The following is a 25279-nucleotide window of genomic DNA, read 5'->3' as shown; positions in this document are numbered from 1 at the left end:
AAGTCAGAATAGAAATTACCTGGGAGACGGGGATGGCATTGACTGGGAAGGGGCATGAAAGGGTCTACTGAGGTAATGGAAAGGTTTTTGTATTTGTATCTTTATCTGGATAGCATTTGTATGAGTATATACATATGTCAAAATCTTATAGGTCTGTCTATATTGCTGTCTTATACAGCAGTTTGGAAGATTCAGACATCTTCTGTGACATTTTAGAGGAGTGTTAGCTGCAGTTATAGGATGCTTCAGAGTAGCTCTGATTTTCTCAAAACCTAATTATTCTCTCTCACCTTCTCTTAAAATAAAAAGGCAGTACATCTACCACAGGACACTGCTGACCACAGGGAAGAACTTTACATAAGGTCTGAGTTTGTCCCTGGGTAATAATTTAACCATTCTTAGACAATTTTACCCATATGCCCTGACTTCTTCAAAACAGATCAGAGTCTATGTGGCTTTCTTCTCTTTTAAAAAGGCAATTTGTTAAACTTATAATGAAAGACAGTTTAATTTGTATGCTTTGGATAAACAGTTTGACAAAAGAGGGGGGAAAAGTCCCTTGTTCATCCCCTGGGACCTGATATGGGGATTTGGCAATACGCCCAACTTGCCTAGACACAGGTCTCAAAGCCAAAGTTAGAGGGACATGTTAAAATTCATGCCACATGCCAGGGCGGCAGGAACTGCAATTGTTGGCTTTGAAGGTGCAGCAGGCGGGAACATCTGATGAGAGAGCCGGCCGGCGATGTGTGCCAAAGAGATGGATGAAACTGTTTCCGAGTTTTTCAGGAGGACCATCTTGAAAATCCCATTGACTGAAATGATGACAATACTAAAAACCTGGAATTTTTTGTCTGAAAATCAACTGTAGACTGTAAACTTCCGGCAGAGAAAGGAATCTCTTGTTCAGGACTTGGTTCTGCTTTGTGAGGAAAATCGTGCAAGTCTCAAGATGCAGCCCTTTTAGACATCATTTATACTCAATTTCATCGGCATCAGAAAGTTTGGGATGTTTTTCAGATGAGTAAAGGACCAGGTGAAGACACTGACCTTTTTGATATGGAACAATTCAAAAGTTCATTCAAGAAAATTCTTAAGAGAGCATTAAAAAATGTGACAGTCAGCTTCAGAGATGCTGAGGAGAATGCAGTATGGATTCAAATTGCCTGGGGAACACAGTATAGAAAGCCAAACCAGTACAAACCTGCTTACGTGGTGTATTATTCCAAAACACCATATGCCTTCACTTCTTCCTCCCAACTGAAAAACAATCTACCCCTTCTGGGTCAGGCACTGACAATTGCTAGCAAACACCATCAGATTGTGAAAATGGACCTCAGAAGCCGGTATCTGGACTCTCTTAAGGCTATTGTTTTTAAACAGTATAATCAGACCTTTGAAACTCACAACTCTACTACACCTCTACAAGCCTTGGGCTAGATATAAATAGTATGTGTGTTTTAAGATAAAAACTGAAATTTGGAAGGACATTCCTTTTCAGATTTCTGTCACCCAGGAAAACATTTATGTACCAGGATGTGATTCAAAAGTATTTACTGTTTTCAGAAAATTGAAAATTACATTTCTGTTGAAGTGGGGAAGCTAAGCTACCATAATCTCTTTTAGAATTTACTAGACTGGCATCTAATAATAATCAGAACAAAAACAAAAATTAACTAACAGTTGTTGAGCATTTCTTCTGTGCCAGGCACCATACTAAGGTGTTTATATGAGTCATTTCCTATTTCTTCACAGCAGTCCCATGAACAAGCTCTTTTCATCAGGAAACTGGGTTTCAGAGAGGTTTAGTAACTTGTGAGGCAAAATCACATAGCTAGGAATCGGCAAAGCCAGGAGTGAAATCCGAATCTGAGTCTGGAGCCCAGGCTCTTAATGCTTCCTGAGTACTTTATTGCATCTCACAGGTATTGCGTTATTTAAAATTGAAGGTCTGTGGCAACCCTGCATTGAGCAAATCTCTCAGCGCCATTTTTCCAACAGCATTTGCTCATTTCACGTCTCTGTGTCACATTTCCATAATTCTCACAATATTTCAAACTTTTTCATTATTATTATATTTGTTATGGTGATCTGTGATCAGTGATCTTTGATGTTACTACTGCAAAAAGATTACAACTCCCTGAGGGCTCAGATGATGGTTAGCATTTTTTAGCAATAAAGTACTTTTAAAAAAAAAATCATGCCACATGTTTATTACATGGGAGGGGCTCTGGATACCAAACAGAATAGGCTGTCTCAGACACCCAAAGGCCAGAAACAGCTGCTATGGAGATTTCAGATGCCTATATAAGGAGCTTATCTCAAGGGCAGGACTGCTCTTTGGCTCCTGACAATGTTTTTCTGTTTCTGTGAGCAAGAGAAGGATACAGGGGAGTTGTCCAGACCAATATGCTGGCCCTGTGCCCATGACACTTAATTCCCTTGTCATGAGGGCTGTGAGACCACTGATGGTTTTTGTTCTTAATGAGAAGATGGGGTAGGGAGGGGAGCGTGCGTACTGAGGGTGACACTATGGGCCAGTAATCGAAACACATAGGAGGTAACATCTTCAGCTTGTGCAAAAATGGATTTTGTAGTCCACTTTCTTCTGAATGAATGCATGGGAAAGAATGGCCCAGTTGATGGTGGGAAAAGGTGCATTCAAGCAAAAATGCCAGACAGGATGACTTATCCCATCGCTATTGGGGACTTTTGAAGGGAGGAGTGATGGTCTCTCAAGGTGCACATTCACACCCTCCTCTCTTCTGACTGGAAGTACATACTTAGGACTTTCAGTACTTTGAGAAGCCACCTGAAGTTAACCTTGGCATGAAGTTAAGGAGTGCACAAAAGAATCTCACCCCACCTTTCTCTTTGAGTAGTGCAAGCTCCATGTATCAGTTACTTACATTAAAATTCACCTTTGTATAAAACTCTCTGTCTACATACTTAACTCTGTCTTATTTTGTATAGCTTTTCAAATCCTTCAGAATGCTTTTATGGACCTTAGCTCATTTAATCATTCCAAGACCTATATAAGGTAGGTGAGGAATATACTTCCCCCTTTCTTCAAATTAAGTAACTAAGGCCAGAAAAAATAAAGTGACTCATCCAGGATCATAGGTTGAATGAAGAAGAGCCAAGTAAGTTGACCAACCATCCCAATTTACCTGAGACTGTCCCAGTTTTAACACTGAAAGTCTCATGTCCTGAGGAAGCTTCTTAGTCCTAAGCGAAACTGGATGATTGGTTACCCTATATCCAGGATAGAACCCATATCTCCCAACACTCTGACCAATACTAGTGCCACTGCCCTATGCCATTTGTATTATGAGAACTGTTATGTGACTAGTGTTTCCTTTTATCTACACCTTAGTGTACCAGCACATTTCTTCATGCTGCGTCATTCTCCCCTCCTACCCAGACAAGGACAGAAGCAATGACAGCTAGTTCTCCTCAAACTTAAAGACAGTTTTGGCAAAAGGGAACCATGTTTCAGCTTTCTCATCCACAAAGGAAGGATGATAATCTCTATATTGCTTACCTCACATGGATGTTGTATGGATCAAATATAATGGGTATTAAAGTGCTTTCTAAACTGTTAATAGCTGGTAACATGTGAGAGATTGTGGTTATTCTCTACTCCCTAGGCAGAAGCCAGCTCCTTGTCTTATTCTCTTTCCAGTTCAGCAAGTGTTATAGCCACTAACTGTGTGAACTTTGGTGAATCCCTTGGTCTCTGTGCTTCATTTTCCTCATATGCAAAATTAGGCTAATAATAATTATTTGTATGGTTGTTTTAAAGGTTGAATTATTACTTGTAAACCATTTAAGAGTTCTTGGCACATGGTCAGTGCTATATATGCATTAGCTGTTTTGGGTTGCCTTTCTCAACCCTTATAACCCAGGACCAGAGACTAGATTAAGAGGCCCATAAACCAATTGACATGGAAGGCACTACTTACTTTGAAATCCCTTTCCGCTAGTTCCCTAATTGTTGTGTTGTGTACCCATAGCATTCCCACCATGGATTGCCAAGAAAATGAGTACTGGGACCAATGGGGACGGTGTGTCGCTTGCCAACTCTGTGGGCCTGGACAAGAGCTCTCCAAGGTAAGTCCCCCTGGTCAGGATACTTATTTCTGTCACATCTTAAGAACCAGACTGGCAACCAAGAGAGTCCAAGATTAGCAGAATCATCCCCATCTGTGTCTAATCAGTTTAGTAGATAAAACAAACCAAAGATTATGACAGGGGACTTCTCTGGTGGTCCAGTGGTTAAGACTTCACCTTCCAATGCAGGGGGTGCGGAATCCATCCCTGGTCAGGGAGCTAAGATCCCACATGCCTCAGGGCCAAAAAAACCAAAACATAAATCAGAAGCAATATTGTAACAAATTCAGTAGACTTTTTAAAAAAATGGTCCACATCAAAAAAAACAAAGATTGTGACAATAGCAGTCACAACTCCATTAAGAAGTCAACCTGGCAACATCAGGGGCAGGGGAGGATTCCATGAGATAGTGGGGTATTTCAAGAGTAAATGTGTAATGCAAAGGCCTAGGAAGGCTGTTTGGTATTAGGGACATATGTCAACTAAAGAAGGGCCCACTCATTTGCGGTTCAGGAGCCAGATATCAGGTCTTGGGAATTGGAAAGAGAGAAGAACTGAGTAGTCTGAAATGTGGCCTCTGTCTAGAGGGACTGGGCCACTGAGGAAGCTGCAAGAGAGGCTTCATTGATGGGGAACTAGGGAGGGTCTAGAATCCCAATTAGTGGTAAGGGTCAGAACAAAACCACCCACAAAGCAGGGATTTTATACACAGCCCTGGCTTGCAGAGCTGGAGCTGCTTAATTGTTCCTGCTTCAGGTCCCTATTGGTCCCAAAACCTGGGGGTGGTATTAAATTTAGGCTGCAGCTGGGAACACAAAGGCTGGGAACAGACAGTCGGCAGATTTTTTTTTCACACTCACATATTTTATGCAGTTGTTCATTAATTCAGCAATTACTTATTGAACACCTACAAAGTGGCAGGCATGGTTGTAGCCACTGTGGGTATGGTAAAACAGACAAAATTCTTTGCCTTCATGAACCTTACCTTTTAATTAGTGGAGCAAACAATGAACAAGATACATACATAGATATGGAAGTATGACAAGAATTATTTACAGTGACCTGATACAGAGTGACTGGGTGGCTGCTTAGATCAGGTAGCAAGGGAAGGCCTCTCAAGGAGGTGTCTTCTGGGGAGAGAATACAGCTAGTGCACAGTTCCAAGGTGAGAATGAGCTAGGCATGTTCAAGAAAGAGGAAGAAGGTAAGTGCAGCTGGTGATTGGTGAGTGAGAGGTAGACTAGTACATAATGAGGTCACAGAGGGAAGTATCGGCCAAACCATGGGAATCTTTAAGTTTATGATGAGAAATTTTAATTTTTTAAAAAGCACACCAGGAACCCTTTGGATGGTTTTAGTTAGGAGAGTGACATGATACTCTGACTGAAACAAAATGTATCAATTATTTAGCCGGCCTCCTTCCTACCTCCCTATTTCACAAATGAAGAGACTAAGGCCCAGGGATATTAACAGACAAGCACTAACTCTAATTTTAACTCTTTACACATAGCATTCTATACCACAGTGGGGTGCCCACATGGTTAATAAGGGATCCCAAGACCAAGGAAAAGTCTTCAGAAGTTAGGTCATGCTAGACATTAGGATGGACCAGATGGAATAAACTACTTAGCTTGACAAAATCTATTTTAAATATCACATTCATCTTCATGATCAAAAGGCTTGGCACTCCTATAAGAACAAGCTCTGAGAAATGTTCCTGTCATGTACATGGCCATTACCTTTAAAACCATCCATATTTACAAACCTGAACTTCTCCAAGGGACAAAAATAGGTCTTTCTGTTAAACTGCTGTTACCAAATTCTCAAAAAGTGGCCCATGATGAAATGTGCATTTGTCTAAGCACCTCTTTGGTTGTCATTTATTTCAGCACCACTAGAAAGCTCAGAAAAAATGAATGAACTGCAGTATTGTGTTCCTGCAACTGCTTTATGTAAAAACAGCTTGTACTTGTATAGCAGTCTGTACTTTGTAAAGAGTTTTCATGTGCATTATCTCATTTGGCTCTCGAGTCTCACCAAGAAGGTATTATAAGCCCCATTTTAGATGTTGAAACTGAGACTCAGAGAGCGTATGTGACTTGCTCAAAGTCACAGTGTTCAGTAAAAATTGAATACACATGGGTTTGAGTCCCAGCTTTGCTGTGGGCAAATTAATCTTTGATTAAATTAAGATGTACTAAGTTAAAAGTAACATAAAACTTACCAGTGACTTGAACCATAAACACATTTATTTATGTAATGAAATTTGGAAGCAGGGATCCTTGTGGTTGGGTGGGCAGATCAACAATATTGTCAAGGACCCAGGCTCTTTTTATCCTACATCCTGGGCACCTTGCTATTTTTTCCTCATGCTTGTGGTCTCTTGGTTACCATAACTCAAAGCATTACATCTTCACATCAGAGTCAAAGTCAGGAAGAAGGGGCAGAGACAAAGTAGCGTGACATTATTAGTGAAGAAGTATTTTCCTAGAAGCTCCACAACAGATTTCCCTTTGTATGTTATGGGCCAGAGTTGGGCATTATAAGTATCTCAAAACTGCTGGGAATGCTAGGACATGAGTACCTGGCAAACAAAAATGGGATTTCCATAATGGACTAAGACCAATCACGAATCACTTCTTGGACTTCCCTGGTGGCTCAGTGGTTAAGAATCCGCCTGCCAATGCAGAGGACATGGGTTCGAGCCCTGGTCCAGGAAGATCCCATATGTCACAGAGCAACCAAGCCTGTGTGCCACAACTACTGAGCCTGCGCTCTAGAAGCCACAACTACTGAAGCCTGTGTGCCTAGAGCTCATGCTCTGCAACAACAGAAGCCACCGCAATGAGAAGCCCACACACCACAATGAAGAGGAGCCCCGCCTCGAGGCAAATAGAGAAAGCCCTCGCACAGCAACAAAGACCCAATGCAGCCAGAAAGGAAGGAAGGAAGGGAGGGAAGGAGGGAGAGTCAGTTCTTGAGGCTGGTCACTTTGCCACCCAGAATGAAATCAGTGTTCTGTTAGTAAGGAAGAAAATGGGCAATGACTTTTGGATAAGGAATTAACAGCATCTGACACAGGCTTGTTTTTATAATTTCTTTTATTTAGTTTTAAAGTTCACTCATATGAACCATAAACATCACTGTAAATAAAACTTTAGAAAAAATCAACACTCTTTCCTCAGGACACATTTTTAGAAGTATAATTGTCAAGCTAAATAATGCATACATTTTTAAGATTCCTGTAATATATTAGCAGATAACACTTGTGATAATTTTTACTAATTTCCACTATAATTACATTTATTTTCAACATTTCATGGAATTCTTATATCCCAGAAGCCTAACCACACATAAATAATGTGTATTTCTATCATCTATTAATTTTGTCTTCCTTTGTAACATTAAATCACTAACATATGAGGACTTCACGTTCATTTTTTTTTTAACTTTTTACTATTTGATAGGGGAAAATATCATCTTTTGGTGTTTATTTGCAGTTTTGTGAACCGTTTCTGTTTGCTTGTTTTTTCTGTTCTATTCATTGTTTATTGTTCATTCTTCACTCATGTAAGGCACCTGAGTAGAAAAACAGATAGAAGAATATGGGGTATTTTAAAAATCATTTATATAATGTGTAATACTTTTAAAAATCAGAAATGGTCTTGAATTTTATTTCATTTTATCATTCATTATCTCTTGACTATTTTATGTATGTCCCTTTGATATATTAATTTGATGACATATATTAATAAATTCCAAAATTAAAGTATCTTGCATCCCAAGGATAATTTTATTGTGATTTTGGATTAAATGCCCTCTTATGTTTTATAAGTTAATATTTTATTTATAATAAATAAGTACTCAGCGCTATCAGCATCAAAACTTATTTAAGAACTGTGCTAGCTTGGTAAAATTAATTAAGAAGATCAATGTTTTTCTGGTTATAAAACTGGTTAGTAGCAAAAGAGTTTTGGGGGACTTGATCATTTGAACAAATTTTCTTTGCTTCCTCATTAGGAAAGAAAAATTTCAATATAAATTTTTCATGATAATTTCTTCCTTTTTAATTTCTTAAGAAATGAAATATCTATTTATTCAAGGAATTCTTGTTGAGGACAATTTGATAGTGTTTATCCACTATGCCAATCTCTGCTCTTAATTGGTGTACTTAAACCATTTATATTTAAGGTAATTGTTGATATGTTAGACCATTTTATCATTTTATTTTTTTGTTTCTTATTCTTCCGTTTGTCTTTTCTTGCCCCGCTGTGGGTTACTTGAACATTTTTTTTTAGGATTCCATCTTGATTTATTTGTAGGGTTTTGGTACAGTTTCCTTGAAATCATTCTGGGTACAGTAAGTCCCCTACAAAGTTCAAGATGCGAACTTTCAAAGATGTGAAAATGCATTCCATCAACATCAGGCGTGAGTGAACTTGAAACTTGTCTTCCATCTCCTATTGTTGATGATCCTTCAGCTCTACCATCTCCCACCTCCTCTCCCTCCTCCAGTCAGTAACTCTTCTTGCCTGTTCACTCTATGCCAGCCCCTGTATGCCAGCTGTTGTACTGTACTACTATACTTTTCAAGGTACTATACTGTAAGATTCAAATGTTTTCTTTACTTATGTGTTTGTTTGTTATGTATTATTTGTGTGAAAAGTATTATAAACCTATTACAGCACAGTACTATATAGTCGATTGTATTTGTTGGGTACCTAGGCTAACTTTGTTGGACTTATGAACAAATTGGACTTAATGAACATGCTCTCAGAATGGAACTCCTTTGTATGTAGGGGACTTACTGTATTACAATATACACATGTGACTTCACACTCTCCACTGTTATCAACATTTTACCATTTTTTACCATTTTTAGTACAGTATGGAAACATTACTTCTACTTAGGTTCCTATACTTTCCTCACTTTCAAATATCATTGCTTTGACTATCAGGTAATTTTATGATTTTTTTTTTTTTTTTTGCGGTACGCAGACCTCTCACTGTTGTGGCCTCTCCCATTGTGGAGCACAGGCTCCAGATGCGCAGGCTCAGTGGCCATGGCTCATGGGCCTAGCCGCTCCGTGCCATGTGGGATCTTCCCGGACTGGGGCACAAACCCATGTCCCCTGCATCAGCAGGCAGACTCTCAACCACTGCGCCACCAGAGAAGCCCTTTTTCTTTTCTTTTTTTAAGTGTTTATTTCTTTATTTCTTATTAGTCATCCATTTTATACACATCAGTGCATACATGTCAATCCCAATTCATCACACCACAACCCCCACCCCCCGCTACTTTCCCCTCTTTGTGTCCATACATTTGTTCTCTACTTCCATGTCTCAATTTCTGCTCTGCAAACCGGTTCATCTGTACCATTTTCTAGGTTCTACATATATGCTCTAATATACGATATTTGTTTTTCTCTTTCTGACTTATTTCACTCTGTATGACAGTCTTTATACGCATACACATCTCTACAAACGACCCAATTTCGTTCCTTTCTATGGCTGAGTAATATTCCATTGTATATATGTACCACATCTTCTTTATCCATTCCTCTGTTAATGAATGTTTAGGTTGCTTCCACGTCCTGGCTATTGTAAATAGTGCTGCAGTGAACACTGTGGTACATTACTCTTTTTGAATTATGGCTTTCTCAGGTTATATGCCCAGTAGTGGGATTTCTGGGTCATATGGTAGTTCTATTTTTAGTTTTTAAGGAACCTCCATACTGTTCTCTATAGTTACTGTACCAATTTACATTCCTAACAACAGTGTAGGAGTGTTCCCTTTTCTTTACATCCTCTTCAGTATTTACTGTTTATAGATTTTCTGATGATGTACATTCTGACCAGTGTGAGGTGATACTTCATTGCAGTTTTGATTCACATTTCTCTAATAATTACTGATGTTGAGCAGCTTCTCATGTGTTTGTTGGCCATCTGTATGTCTCCTTGGGAAAAATGTCATTTTAGGCATTCTGCCCATTTTTGGATTGGGTTCTTTGTTTTTATGATATAGAGCTGCATGACCTGTTTGTATACTTTGGTAATTAATCCATTGTCAATTCTTTCATTTGCAAATATTTGGTTGGCCAAGAAGTTCATTCGTGTTTTTCTGTACCATCTTATGGAAATCCCCAAACTGACATTTTGGCCAACCCAATATTTTTTGTCCCATTCTGAGGGTTGTCTTTTCATTTTGTTTATGGTTACCTTTGGGGTGCAAAAACTTTTAAGTTTAATTAGGTCCCATTTGTTTTTGTCCTTATTTTCATTACCCTGTGTGGTACGTCAAAAAAGATCCTGCTGTGATTTACAACAAGCAGTGTTCTGCCTATGTTTTCCTCTAAGAGTTTTACAGGGTCTGGCCTTACATTCAGGTCTTTAATCCATTTTGAGTTTATTTTTGTGTATGGTGTTAGGGAGTGTTCTAATTTTATTCTTTTACATGTAGCTATTCAGTTTTCTCAGCACCATACTTTGAAGAGACTCTCTTCTCTCCATTGAATATTCTTGCTGCTTTGTCATCTATTAGGTGACCATAGGTGTGTGGGTTAAACTCTGGGCTGTCTATCCTGCTCCACTCATCTATAGTTTTGTTTTTGTGCCAGAACCATACTGTCTTGATGACCATAGCTTTATAGCACAGTCTGAAGTCAGGGAACCTGTTTCCTCCAACTTCGTTTTTCCTTCTCAAGATTGATTTGGCTCTTTGGTGTCTTTTGTGTTTCCATACAAATTGTAAAATTTTTGAGCTAATTCAGTAAAAAATGCCATTGGTTATTTGATAGGAATTGTGCTGAATGTGTAGATTGCTTTGTGTAGTATAGTTATATTCACAGTATTGATTCTTCCAATTCAGGAACGTGGTATATCTTTCCATCTGTTTGTGTTGTCTTGGATTACTTTCATCAGTATCTTATAGATTTCTGAGTACAGGTCTTTTGCCTCCTTAGGTAGGTTTATTCCTAGTTATTTTATTATCTTTGTTGTGACTGTAAATGAGATTGTTTCCTTTATTCCTCTTTCTGATCTTTTGTTTTTAGTGTATAGGAAAGCAAGAGATTTCTGTGTATTAATTTTGTATCCTGCAACTTTACCAAATTCACTGATGAGCTCTATTAGTTTTCCTGTAGAATATTTATTAGGTTCAATGCATAGTATCATGTCATCAGCAAACAGGGACAGTTTTAATTCTTCTTTTCCAATTTGGATTCCTTTTACTTCTTCTCTGATTGCCATGGTTAGGACTTCTCAAACTATGTTGAATAATAGTGGCATAAGTGGACATCTCTGTCTTGTTCCTGATCCTGGAGGAAATGTTACAGTTTTTCACCACTGAAAAATGATGTTTGCTGTGGGTTTTTTTGTATATGGCCTTTATTATGTTGAATGAGGTTCCCTCTTTGCCAACTTTCTGGAGAGTTTTTATATAAATGAGTGTTGAGGGGGACCTTCAAGATGGCGGAGGAGTAAGAAGTGGAGATCACCTTCCTCCCAACAAATACATCAAAAATACATCTACATGTGGAAAAACTCCTACAGAACACCTACCGGACACTGGCAGAAGTCCTCAGACTTCCCAAAAGGCAAGAAACTCCCCAGGTGCCTGGGTAGGGCAAAAGAAAAAAGGAAAAACAGAGACAAAAGAATAGGGATGGGACCTGCACTTCTGGGAGGGAGTTGTAAAGGAGGAAAAGTTTCCATACACAAGGAAGCCCCTTCACTGGTGGAGACAAGGGGTGGAGGGAGGTGAGCCTTGAGGCACACAGGAGAACACAGCAACAGGGGTGCACAGGGCAAAGCAGAGAGATTCCCGCACAGAAGATTGGAACTGACCAGCACTCACCAGCCTGCGAGGCTTGTCTGCACACCCAGCGGGGCTGGTGGGGGCTGGGAGGTGAGGCACAGTGTTCGGAGTTCAGACCCCAGGGAGAGGACTGGGGTTGGCTGCATGAACACAGCCTGAAGGGGGCTAGTGCACCACAGCTAGCTGGGAGGGAGTTCAGGAAAAAGTCTGGAACTGCCTAAGAGGCAAGAGACCATTGCTTTTGGGTGTGCAAGGAGAGGGAATTCAGAGAACATCCTAAAAGAGCTCCGGAGACAGGCGTGAGTCGCGGCTATCAGCACAAACACCAGAGAAGGGCATGAAATGCTAAGGCTGCTGTTGCAGCCACCAATTAGCCTGTGTGCAAGCACAGGTCACTATCCACACCTCCATTCCCGGGAGCCTGTGCAGCCCGACATGCCAGGCTCCCATGATCCAGGGACAACTTCCCTGGGAGAACACATGGCGTGCCTCAGGCTGTTGCAACATCATACTGGCCTCTTCTGCCCCAGGCTCATACCGCATTCCATACCCCTCCCTCCACCCCGCCCAAGTGAGCCAGAGCCCCCTAATCAGCTGCTACTTTAACCCCTTCCTGTCTCGGGGGAGAACAAACACCCTCAGGTGACCTTCACACAGAGGTGGGGAGAAATCCAAAGCTGAAACCCAGGATATGTGCAAACAAAGAAGAGAAAGGGAAATTACTCCTAGCAGCTTCAGGAACACCAGAATAAATCTCCACAATCAACTTCATGTACCCAGTATCTCTGGAATACCTGAATAGACAATAAAGCAACCCAAAATTCAGGGGGTGGACTTTGGGAGCGAATGTAGACTGGGGGTTTGCATTCTGCATCTAATTTGTTTCTGGTTTTATGTTTATCTTAGTTTAATACTTAGAGCTTATTTTTACTTGTAGATTTGTTTGTTGATTTCTTTGCTCTCTACCTTTATATATATAAACATATATTATTTTTCTTTTTCTCTTTCGGTGAGTGTGAATGTGCATGCTTCTTTGTATGATTTTGTCTGTACAGCTTTACTTTTGCCATTTCTCCTAGGGTTCTCTCTTTCCTTTTCTTTGGTATTTTTTGTTCGTATAATCTTTAGCACTTGTCACTGGTGGATTTGTGGTTTGGTTGGGTTGCTCTGTTTTTTTTTTTTAATTAGTTTTTTATTTTTTGTTTTTAATAATTTTTAAATTTTAATAATTTTATTTCTTTTCTTTTCTTTCTTTCCTTCTTTCTTTTTTCTTCTCCATTTTCTTCTGAGCCGTGTGGCTGACAGGGTCTTGGTGGTCCAAATGGTTGTCAGGGCTGAGCTTCAGAGGTTGGAGAGCTGAGTTCAGGATACTGGTCCACAAGCGACCTCTTGGCCCCATGTAATATCAAACGGTGAAAGTTTTCCCAGAGATCTCCATCTCAATGATAAAACCCAGCTCCAGTCAATGACCAGCAAACTACAGTGATGGAAACCCTACACCAAACAACTAGCAAGACAAGAACAAAACACCACCCAATAGCAGAGAGGATGCCTAAAATCACAGTGCACAGACACCCCAAAACACACCACCAGACGTGGTCATGCCCATCAGGAAGAAAAGATCCAGCCTCATCCACCAGAACACAGGCACCTGTCCCCTCCACCAGGAAGGCTACACAACACACTGAACCAACATTAGCCACTGGGGACAGAAACCAAGACCAAAGGGTACTACAAACACGCAGCCTATGAAAAGGAGACCCCAAACACAGTAAGTTAAATAAAAGGAGAAGATAAATATGCAGCAGATGAAGGAGCAAGGTAAAAACCCACCAGAACAAATGAATAGGAAATAGGCAGGCTACCTGAAACAGAATTCAGAGTAATGATAGTAAAGATGATCCAAAATCTTGGAAATAGATGGAGAAAATACAAGAAACGTTTAACAAGGACCTAGAAGAACAAAAGAGCAAACAAACAATAAAGAATGACACAATAAATGAAATTAAAAATTCTCCTGGGCTTCCCTGGTGGCGCAGTGGTTGGGAGTCTGCCTGCTGATGCAGGGGACGCCAGTTCGTGCCCCAGTCTGGGAGGATCCCACATGGCGTGGAGCGGCTGAGCCAATGGGCCATGGCCGCTGGGCCTGCACGTCCAGAGCCTGTGCTCCGCAGCGAGAGAGGCCACAGCAGTCAGCGGCCCACGTACCAGGAAAAAAAAGAAATTCTCCAGAAGGAATCAATAGAAGAATAACTGAGGCAGAAGAACAGATAAGTGACCTGGAAGATAAAATAGTGGAAAAAACTACTGTAGAGCAGAATAAAGGAAAAACAATGAAAATAATTGAGGAAAGTCTCAGAGACTGCTGGGACAAGATTAAACACAAAAACATTTGAATTATAGGGGTCCCAGAAGAAGAAGAGGAGAAAAACGGGACTGAGAAAATATTTGAAGAGATTATAGTTGAAACCTTCCCTAATATGGGAAAGGAAATAGTCAAGTCCAGGAAATGCAGAGAGTCCCATACAGGATAAATCCAAGGAGAAACATGCCAAGACACATATTAATCAAACTATCAAAAATTAAATATAAAGAAAAAATATTTAAAGTAGCAAGGAAAAAGCAAAAATTAACTTACAAGGGAATCCCAATAAGGTTAACAGCTGATCTTTCACCAGAAACTCTGCAAGCCAGAAGGGAGTGGCAGGACATATTTAAAGTGATGTAAGGGAAATGCCTACAACCGAGATTACTCTAACCAGCAAGGATCTCACTCAGATTTGAAGGAGAAATTAAAAGCTTTACAGACAAGCCAAAGCTAAGGGAATTCGACATCACCAATCCAGCCTTACATCAAATGCTAAAGGAACTTCTCTAGGCAGAAAACACAAGTAAAGGAAAAGATTTACAATAACAAACCTAAAATAATTAAGAAAATTGTAATAGCATATGTATATGTATAACTGATTCACTTTGTTATAAAGCAGAAATTAACATACCATTGTAAAGCTTCAATAAAGTTGTTTAAAAAAAAGGTAATAGGAATATATATTGATAATTACCTTAAATGTAAATGGATTAAATGCTCCAACCAAAAGACCTAGACTGGCTGAATGGATACAAAAACAAGACCTGTACATATGCTATCTACAAGAGACCCACTTTTGTCCTAGGGACACATACAGACTGAAAGTGAGAGGATGGAAAAAGATATTCCATGAAAATGGAAATCAAAAGACAGGTGGAGGAGCAATTCTCATATCAGACAAAATAAACTTTAAAATAAAGACTATTACAAGAGACAAAGAAGGACACTACATAATAATCAAGGGATCAATCCAAGAAGAAGACATAACAATTGTAAATATTTATGCACCCAACACAGGAGCATTTCAATACATAAGGCAAATGCTAACAGCCATAAAAGGGGAACTCAAATGTAACACAATGATAGTAGGGGACTTTAAGTCCCCACTTTCACCAATAGACAGCTCATCCTAAATGAAAATAAATAAGGAAACACAAGCTTTAAATGCTACATTAAACAATATGGACTTAATTGATGATTATAGGACATTCCATCCAAAAACAGGAGATTACACTTTCTTCTCAAGTGCTCATGGAACATTCTCCAGGATAGATCATATCATGGATCACAAATCAAGCCTTGGTAAATTTAAGAAAATCGAAATCGTATCAAGTATCTTTTCTGAACCACAACTCTATGAGACTAGATACCAATAACAGGAAAAAAGCTGTAAAAGATACAAACACGTGGAGGCTAAACATTACACTACTTAATAACCAAGAGGTCACTGAAGAAATCAAAGAGGAAATCAAAAAAATAACTACAAACAAATGACAATGAAAACACGAAGACCCAAAACCTATGGGGTGCACCAAAAGCAGTTCTAAGAGGGAAGTTTACAGCATTAAAAACCTACCTCAAGAAACAAGAAACATCTCAAATAAACAAGCTGACTTTACACCTGAAACAATTAGAGAAATAAGAACAAAGAAACCCCCATGTTAGCAGAAGGAAAGAAATCATAAATATCAGATCAGAAATAAATGATAAAGAAATGAAGGAAATGATAGCAAATATCAATAAAACTAAAAGCTGGTTCTTTGAGAAGATAAACAAAATCATCAAACACTTACCCAGACTCATCAAGATAAAAAGGGAGAAGACTCAAATAAATAGAATTATAAAAGAAAAAGGAGAAATAACAACTGACACTGCAGAAATAAAAAGGATCATGAGAGATTACTACAAGCACCTCTATGCCAATAAAATGGGCAACTGGGAAGAAATGGACAAATGCTTAGAAAAGCACAACCTTCCAAGACTGAACCAGGAAGAAATAGAAAATATAAAAAGACCAATCACAAGCACTGAAATTGAGACTGTTACTAAAAATCTTCCAACAAACAAAAGCCCAGGATCAGATGGCTTCACAGGTGAATTCTATCAAACATTAAGAGAAGAGCTAACACCGATCCTTCTCAAACTCTTCCAAAATATAGCAGAGGGAGGAACACTCCAAAACTCATTCTGTGAGACCACCATCACCCTGATAACAAAACCAGACAATGATGCCACAAAAAAAGAAAACTACAGGCCAATATCACTGATGAACATAGATGCAAAAATCCTCAACAAAATACTAGCAAACAGAATCCAACAGCACATTAATGGATCATACACCATGATCAAGTAGGGTTTATCCCAGGAATGCTAGGATTCTTCAATATACACAAATCAGTCAATGTGATAAACCATATTAACAAATTGAAGGAGAAAAACCCTATTATCCTCTCAATAGATGCAGAAAAAGCTTTTGACAAAATTCAACACCTATGTATGATAAAGACCTTCCAGAAAGTAGGCAGAGAGGGAACTTACCTCAACAAAATAAAGGCCATATATGACAAAACCACAGCCACCATTCTTCTCAATGGTGAAAAACTGAAACCCTTTCCACTAATGCTCCCATTATGAGGGTTGTCTTTTCGTCTTGTTTATGGTATCCTATGCTGCGCAAAACTTTTAAGTTTCCTTATGTCCCGTTTATTTATTTTTGTTATTCCCATTTCTCTAGGAGGTGGGTCAAAAAGTATCTTGCTGTGATTTATGTCATAGCGTGTTCTACCTATGTTTTCCTCTAAGAGTTTTATAGTGTGTGTCCTTACATTTAGGTCTTTAATCCATTTTGAGTTTATTTTTGTGTACGGTGTTAGGAAGTATTCTAATTTCATACTTTTACATGTACCTGTCCTGTTTTTCCAGCACCACTTATTGAAGAGGCTGTCTTTTCTCCATTGTATATTCTTGCCTCCTTTATCAAAGATAAGGTGACCATATGTGTGTGGGTTTATCTCTGAGATTTCTTTCCTGTTCCATTTTTGTTTTTCTGCCAGTACTAAACTGTCTTCATTACTATAGCTTTGTACTATAGTCTGAAGTCCAGGTGCCTGATTTCTCCAGCTCCATTTTGCTTTCTCAACTTTGCTTTGGCTATTCAGGATCTTTTTGTTTCCATACAAATTGTGAACTTTTTTATTCTAGTTCTGTGAAAAATGGCATTGGTAGTTTGATAGGCATTGCATTGAATCTGTAGATTGCTTTGGGTAGTACAGTCATTTTCACAATGTTGATTCTTCCAATCAAAGAACATGGTATGTCTCTCCATCTGTTTGTATCATCTTATTACTTTCATCAGTGTCTTATAGTTTTCTGCATACAGGTTTTTTGTCTCCTTGGGTAGGTTTATTCCTATGTGTTTTATTCTTTTTTGTTGCAATGGTAAATGGGAGCGTTTCCTTAATTTCTATTTCAGATTTTTCATCACATTAGTGTTTATGAATGCAAGAGATTTATGTGCATTAATTTTGTATCCTGCTACTCTACCAAATTCACTGATTACCTCTAGTAGTTTTCTGGTAGCATCTTTCGGATTCTCTATGTATAATGTCGTGTCATCTGCAAACAGTTTGTTTTTCTCCTTTTTGGAATTGGATTCCTTTTATTTCTTTTTCTTCTCTGATTTCTGTGACTAAAACTTCCAAAACTATTTTGAATAATAGTGGTGAGAGTAGACAACCTTGTCTTGCTCCTGTTCTCAGTGGAAATGGTTTCAATTTTTCGCCATTGACATCGATGTTGGCTTTGGGTTTGTCATATATGGCCTTTATTATGGTGAGCTAAGTTCCCTCTCTGCCTACTTCTTGGAGTGTTTTTATAAAAATTGAGGGTTGAATTTTGTGGAAGGATTTTTCTGCATCTACTGAAATGATCTTGTGGTTTTTCTCCTTCAATTTGTTAATATAGTTTATCACATTGATTGATTTGGTATATTGCAGAATCCTTGCATTCCTGGGATAAACCCCACTTGATCATTGTGTATGATCCTTTTAATGTGCTGTTGGACTCTGTTTGCTAGTATTTAGTTGAGGATTTTTGCTTCTATGTTCATCAGTGATATTGGCCTGTAGTTTCTTTTTTGGGTCATCTTTGTCTGGTTTTGGTATTAGGGTGATGGTGGCCTCGTAGAATGAGTTTGGGAGTGTTCCTCACTCTGCTATATTTTGGAAGAGTTTGAGAATTATAGATAGGTGTGAGCTCTTCTCTAAGTGTTTGATAGAGTTCACCTGTCAAGTCAACTGGTGCTGGGCTTTTGTTTGTTGGAATATTTTTAAGCAGTTTCAATTTCAGTGCTTGTGATTGGACTTTTTATATTTTCTATTTCTTGCTGGTTCAGTCTCGGAAGTTTGTGCTTTTTAAAAAATTAGTCCATTTTTGCCAGGTCGTCTATTTTATTGGCATATAGTTGCTAGTAATAATCTCTCATGATCATTTGTATTTCTGCAATGACAGTTGTTACCTCTCCTTTTTCATTTCTACTTCTATTGATTTGAGTCTTCTCACTTTTATTCATAATGAGTCTGACTAACGGTTTATCAGTTTTGTTTATCTTCTCAAAGAACCAGCTTTTAGTTTTATTGGTCTTTGCTATCCTTTCCTTCATTTCTTTTTCATTTATTTCTGATCTGATCTTTATGATTTATTTCCTTCTGCTAACTTTGGGTATTTTTTTGTTCTTCTTTCTCTAATTCCTTTATGTGTATGGTTAGGTTGTTTATTTGAGATGTTTCTTGTTTCTTGAGGTAGAATTGTATTGTATAACCTTCCCTCTTAGAACTACTTTTGCTGCATCTCATAGGTTTGGGATTGTTGTGTTTTCATTTTCATTTGTTGCTAGGTATTTTCTGATTTCCTCTTTGATTTATTCAGTGAACATTTGGTTATTTAGTAATGTATCATTTAGCCTCCATGTGTTTGTATTTTTTACATATTTTTTTCCTGTAATTGATATCTCAGCTCATAGCATTGTGGTCAGAAAAGATATTTGATATGATTTCAAATTTCCTAAAATGGCCAAGGCTCCTTTTGTGACCCAGGATATAATCTGTCCTGGAGAATGTTCCATGAGCCCTTGATAATAAAGTATAATCTGCTGTTTTTGGTTGGAATGTCTTATAAATATCAACTAAGTCCATTTTTTTAATGTATCATTTAAGGTTTATGTTTCCTTGTTTATTCTCCTTTTGGATGATCTGTCCATTGGTGAAAGTGGGGTGTTAATGTCCCCTACTATTATTGTGTTACTGTCATTTTCCCCTTTTATGGCTGTTAGCATTTACCTTATGTATTGAGGTGCTCCTATATTTGGAGCATAAATATTTACAATCATTATATCTTTTTCTTGGACTGATCCCTTGATCATTATATAGTTTCCTTCTTTACCTCTTGTAATAGTCTTTATTTTAAAGTCTATTTTGTCTGATATGAGAATTGCTACTCCAGCTGTCTTTTGATTTCCATTTTCATGGAATATCTTTTTCCATCCCCTCACTTTCAGTCTGTATGTGTCCCTAGGACTAATGTGGGTCTCTTGTAGACAGCATATGTACAGGTCTTGTTTTTGTTTCCATTCAGCCAGTCTATGTATTTTGGTGGGAGCATTTAATCTATTTATATTTACGGTAGTTATTGATATATATGTTCCTATTACCATTTTCTTAATTGTTTTGTGTTTGTTATTGTAATTCTTTTTCTTGTCTTGTGTTTCCTGTCTAGAGAAGTTCCTTTAGCATTTGTTGTACAGCTCATTTGGTGTTGCTGAATTGTCTTAGCTTTTGCTTGTCTCTACATTTTTAAATTTCTCCTTCAAATCTGAATGATATCCTTGCTGTGTTGAGAAATCTTGGCTGTAGGTTGTTCTCTTTCATCTCTTTAAATATGTCCTACCACTCCTCTCTAGCTTTCATAGTTTTTGCTGAAAGTTTCACTGTTTACCTTATGGGAATTCCCTTATATGTTAATTGTTGCTTTTCCCTTGCTGCTATTAATATTTTTTCTTTGTAGTTAATTTTTCATAGTTTGATTAATATGTGTCTTTGTGTGGTTCTCCTTGGATTTATCCTGTATGGACTCTCTCCACTTCCTGGACTTGACTGACTATTTCCTTACCTATATTGAGGAATTTTTCAAGTATAATCTCCTCAAATATCTTCTCAGTCCCTTTTTTTCTCTTCTTTTTCTGGGACTCCTATAATTCGAATATTGGCATATTTAATGTTGTCACAAAGGTCTCTGAACTTGTCCTCAATTCTTTTCAATTTTTTTCTTTATTCTGCTCTGCAGTAGTTATTTCCACTATTTTATCTTCCAAGTCACTTATTCGTTCTTTTACCTCAGTTATTCTGCTATTGATTCCTTCTAGAGAATTTTTAATTTCATTTATTTTGTTGTTCATCTTTGTTTGTTTGCTCTTTAGTTCTTCTCGGTCCTTGTTAAATGTTTCTGTATTTTCTCCATTCTATTTACAAGATTTTGGATCATCTTTCCTACCATTATTCTGAATTCTTTTTCAGGTAGACTGCCTATTTCCTATTTATTTGTTTAGTCTGGTGAGTTTTTACCTTGCTCCGTCATCTGCTGTGATTTTCTCTGTCTTCTCATTTTGCATAACTTACTGCATTTGGGGTCTCCATTTTGCAGGCTGCAGGTTCATTACTTCCCATTGTTTTTGGTGTCTGTCCCCAGTGGCTAAGGTTGGTTCAGTGGGTTGTGTAGGCTTTCTGGTGGAGGGGAGTGGTGCCTGTGTTCTGGTGGATGAGTCTGGATCTTTTCTTTCTGGTGGTCAGGAACACGTCCTGTGGTGTGTTTTGGGGTGTTTGTGAACTTTTTATGATTTTAAGCAGCCTCTCTTTTAATGGGTGGGTTTGTGTTCCTGTCTTGCTAGTTGTTTGGAATAGGGTGTCCTGCACTGTAGCTTGCTGGTCATTGAGTGGAGCTGGGTCTTAGCCTTGAGAAGGAGATCTCTGGGAGAGCTTTCACCATTTTATATTACGTGGGACCAGGAGGTCTCTGGTGGACCAGTGTCCTGAACTCACCTCTCCCTCCTCAGAGGCTCAGGCCTGACCCCCTACCAGAGCACCAAGATCCTGTCAGCCACACGGGTCAGAAGAAAAGGGAGAGAAAAAGAAAGAAAGAAAGAAAGAAAGAAAGAAAGAAAGAAAGAAAGAAAGAAAGAAAGAAAGAAAGAAAGAAAGAAAGAAAAGAAAAGAAAAGAAAGTTATTAAAATAGAAAATAATTATTAAAAATAAAAATAATAATAAAAAAGAAACAGAAAGGAAGAAGAGAGCAACCACACCAAAGAACAAATCCTCCAATGATAACAAGTGCTAGAAACTATACTAAAAAGAAAAAAGAATAAATAAAAATAATGGACAGTCAGAACCCTAGTACAAATGGCAAAAGAAAAGATTTTGGGAAGTCTGAGGTCTTCTGCCAGTATTCATTCGGTGTTATATAGGTGTTGTTCCACATGTAGTTGTAATTTTTATGTATTTGTGGGGAGGAAGGTGATCTCCACGTCTTACTCCTCTGCCATCTTGAAGGCTCCTTCTTCAAATCCAAACACAGCCTCTCTGCACATTCTGAGTTTGTATACTGCAGGGAGGTATTCCCTGTTCCTGGTATCTGTGCCCCTTTTCAAGTTTTCTCTTTTTTAATAAAGCATATAAATGCTGGGTGATAAGAAAAAAATTTGGAATTCAACTTTGACAGTAGCCTGCTAACCCAATAAAACCTCATAATTGACACTTAGTTTTAGGTTTTGGGAACCTCAGGTTTCCATAAAGCCTACATAGATCCAAATGTAGTCCTTGTTCAGAGATCATGTGCCCTAAACATCCAACCTGAGTTTGAGCAAAGTGCAGTTGTTCTTTGGAGACTTTATGGTTCCTTTAAGGCCAAAAGTTTTAACAGATGGATGCTGTCTTCGTGTGAAGAGGTTTGAGAAGGAGAGCATAGAAGCAAATCATCTATATATTGTAACAACTTCAAACCTGTAGAAAACTTTGTATCATCCACATCAGCTTTCAGGATTTGTGAAAATTAAGAGGGACTTACTGGGAATTCCCCGGTTGTCCAGTGGTTAGGACTCCATGCTTTCACTGCTGAGGGCATGGGTTCAATCACTGGTCCAGGAAATAAGATTCCACAAGCCACATGGTGTGGCCAAATAAAGAAAAAAAAAAGGAAACCCTGACACATTACTGTCCAGATGTATTGTCATCCTTCCCAGGTGAAGGCAGAAACATATTGGCTAGCCTTATCAACTGGAATACTGAAAAATGTACTGCATAGATCAATTATGGTGAAAAATTTGCCTTCTGTTACAATGGATGTTAGTAATGTATGGGGGTAGGAAGAGCAGTGTATTGAGCGATAATGTTGTTTATTGCTCAGAGATCCTGGACATACCTCCTTGGGTTTTCTCAAAGGTAAAATATGAGTATTACAGAAACTAGTACAAGGGATAATGAGGCCCTGAGCCTTGCAATCTTCTTTTATGGGCTTTATACCTTGAAGTGCTTCTTTACTTATAGGGTATTAATTAATTCTGGGGAGAGGTTTTGAAGGATCTATGTGAGTCTTGATGGGAGATGCACTGTGTATTTTGGCAATCTCAGTTGGATATTTTACCCATAAGAAGGGTTGGAATTGGCTCAATAATGACAAATTATCAGTGTCTCCAGAACCAGCTCAAGTACCATCAGAGACAGAGAAAATGAAAGATGTTGAAGGGTCACTTAATTTATCTGGTTGGGTATTTTCATTGCTACTGTCAAATTCTAGAATTATTTCCCCCTTCTGGTAGAAAGAAATTCCAGCATGATACTTTTCTAAGAAGTCTCACCTGATAAATGGATAGGGGTGGAGGGACTAAGGAGAAAACAGTGGTTATCTCTCAAGGGGCTTAATCAAGATGGAATGGGTTCAGAGACAGGAACCTTTTGTGGTTCACTAGAAATCTTCCTTATTTGAACTCTTTTAGTATTCTGAGGCAGCAGCTGCTTTATAGCAGTGGGGTTGAACACTGACAGTGTGACTCCAGTGTCAATAAGGACAGTAAAAGATTCATTCCCAGTGTGGAGAGTTGTTTATCTGAGCCAATTAAGAGGAAGGATTGGGAGGAGTCCCTGTAGATCCTTGGAGCCCCAATTTTTCAGAAATGGGAGGGCACTGGAAATTCTGGTTAGAGGGCTGAAGGCACCTAAAGTGCTTAAGTTTGTGATTATCTTTTTGCCAATGTCCTGGCTCTTTGCAGTAATAGCTGAAACTAAGAGGTTTTTTTGTTTGTTTGTTTTGTTTAGGGCCCTTCATTTGTCAGAGTTGAAAATTAAGAATTGTAGCAGTTTTTCATTTAGTGACACATCTAGGGTGCAAGCCAGCTGATTTTCCAGATTAACCTAATCTAAGGTAGACATAGTTTCCCATTCCACCCTGCTCCTTTTAACTAAAAGGGAAAGATCCTGTTTCAGCCCTTAGTAAACACACAGTTAAAGCCTACCCAATTATATTTAACACCTGAAAGAAGCCCAGAATTTCCTTTGAAAATAGCCTTAAGTAAATTGTAATAGTCGTGAACAGGTTCACTAGATTTTTGTCTGCAACCCTGAATTTTATTTTAGTCAATAGGCTTAGGGAAAGCTACTGTAATTGCTCACTGGAGTTCTCCAGCAAATGTTTTAGCCTCTTGCCAAAAGTTAGGGGCTTACTTTTCTAAATCCCTTTCAAGATTTTACCATCTGGCAAGTTTATCCAGTGTTTGGCTTGACCCTCACCAACAAGCATGTGGACTAACTGATACAAATCTGAAAAACCAGGTTAGTAGGTTTGAATAACTATGTTAAATTCATCAGCAAACCTTGGGGGTTTGTTTGGATCAGAAGACTTAACTTTAAAGGGGCAGGTTCTAATAGGTTCAGGGGAGGAAGGAGCAGGGAGAGGTTTAAGAAAAACGGGAAGTTCAGTGAGAGAATTAGAAAGAGGAATCTGAGGATATAGAGGAAATGGAGGCAGTCCATAAGGGAAGGAGGAAGATGGCACCAGAGATAGGATTTGAGCATAAGATGGCTGCTGCACGTCCAGGGATGGAAAATGGAGGAGGGGAAAGAGAGGTCTTAGAAGCCATTTTGTCGTTCTTCAATAGTTTGTTTGCCTCAGTTATTTTATAAATTTTATTTTGCAGTGAGGCAATTTTAGACTCCTATGATCACATTTGGAAGCTTCAAAATGCCAGTTAAAATAGGTGTGCTATTCATTTTTGACAGTTTTAGAGCCATGGCTTTCAATTCCATTTTAAGAAAAGTATGTTTGGGGAGTTCAAAAGTCCCCCATAATGGCCATCGGTGTTCTCAATTAAGTTGATCCATTTAGTTAGAAATGCACATGAGGAGGGACTGCAGTTTTTAAACATTAAACTGGCTAGGATCCCTGAAGTAGGGGCATACTCAAAGCATTATATTACTGAGATCCCATTTCATAGAAATTTTTTTTCTCTAAAGCAAAGGGGAAAAAATCCTAAACAGCACAGTTCTAATAGGAAAAACAGCCCAGTTCCAAAGGAACTGGACCAAAGGCTTAGCCACACAGTTCCAATAGGAACAGCCTGGTTCCAAAAGGAATTAGAGCAAAAGCTAGCACAGTTCTATTAGGGACAGCCTGATTGCAAAGAGTCAGCCCAAAGTGCCAAACAAGTGCTAACAGAAAGGCCAAAGCCTTTAACAGAAAAATCAAAGCTTTCAACAAATATTTCTGTATAGTAATTTTGTATCCTGCAACTTTACTGAATTTATTGGTGAGCTCTAATAGTTTTTTGGTGGCATATTTAAGATTTTTGATATATATATGTTATCATGTCATTCGTATACAGTGACAGTTTTACTTCTTCCTTTCCAGTTTTATTTCTTTTTCTTTTCCGATTGCTGTGTAT

General features: G+C 38.5%; 1 protein-coding gene and 1 pseudogene across 2 annotated transcripts in view; both read left to right on the top strand.

The window, feature by feature from the left end:
• The first annotated feature begins 735 nt into the window (after nucleotides 1-735).
• Nucleotides 736-1469, top strand: LOC307180588 (centromere protein N-like; annotated as a pseudogene). The gene has a single exon. The product of its transcript is annotated as a centromere protein N-like (transcript).
• A 2557-nt stretch (nucleotides 1470-4026) lies between these two features.
• EDA2R (ectodysplasin A2 receptor) overlaps nucleotides 4027-25279 on the top strand; it is a gene marked incomplete at both ends in the record, with an annotated part of 52008 nt that continues 30755 nt past the window's right edge. Inside the window, one exon of the mRNA XM_079911421.1 lies at nucleotides 4027-4113. Within this exon, the coding sequence (XP_079767547.1) occupies nucleotides 4027-4113 (87 nt within the window). The remainder of the gene's footprint in view (nucleotides 4114-25279) is intronic.

This window comes from Stenella coeruleoalba, assembly GCF_951394435.1.
Source record: "Stenella coeruleoalba genome assembly, chromosome: X".
Taxonomy (NCBI): domain Eukaryota; kingdom Metazoa; phylum Chordata; class Mammalia; order Artiodactyla; family Delphinidae; genus Stenella; species Stenella coeruleoalba.
This window is presented reverse-complemented; position numbering and strand designations above follow the sequence as displayed.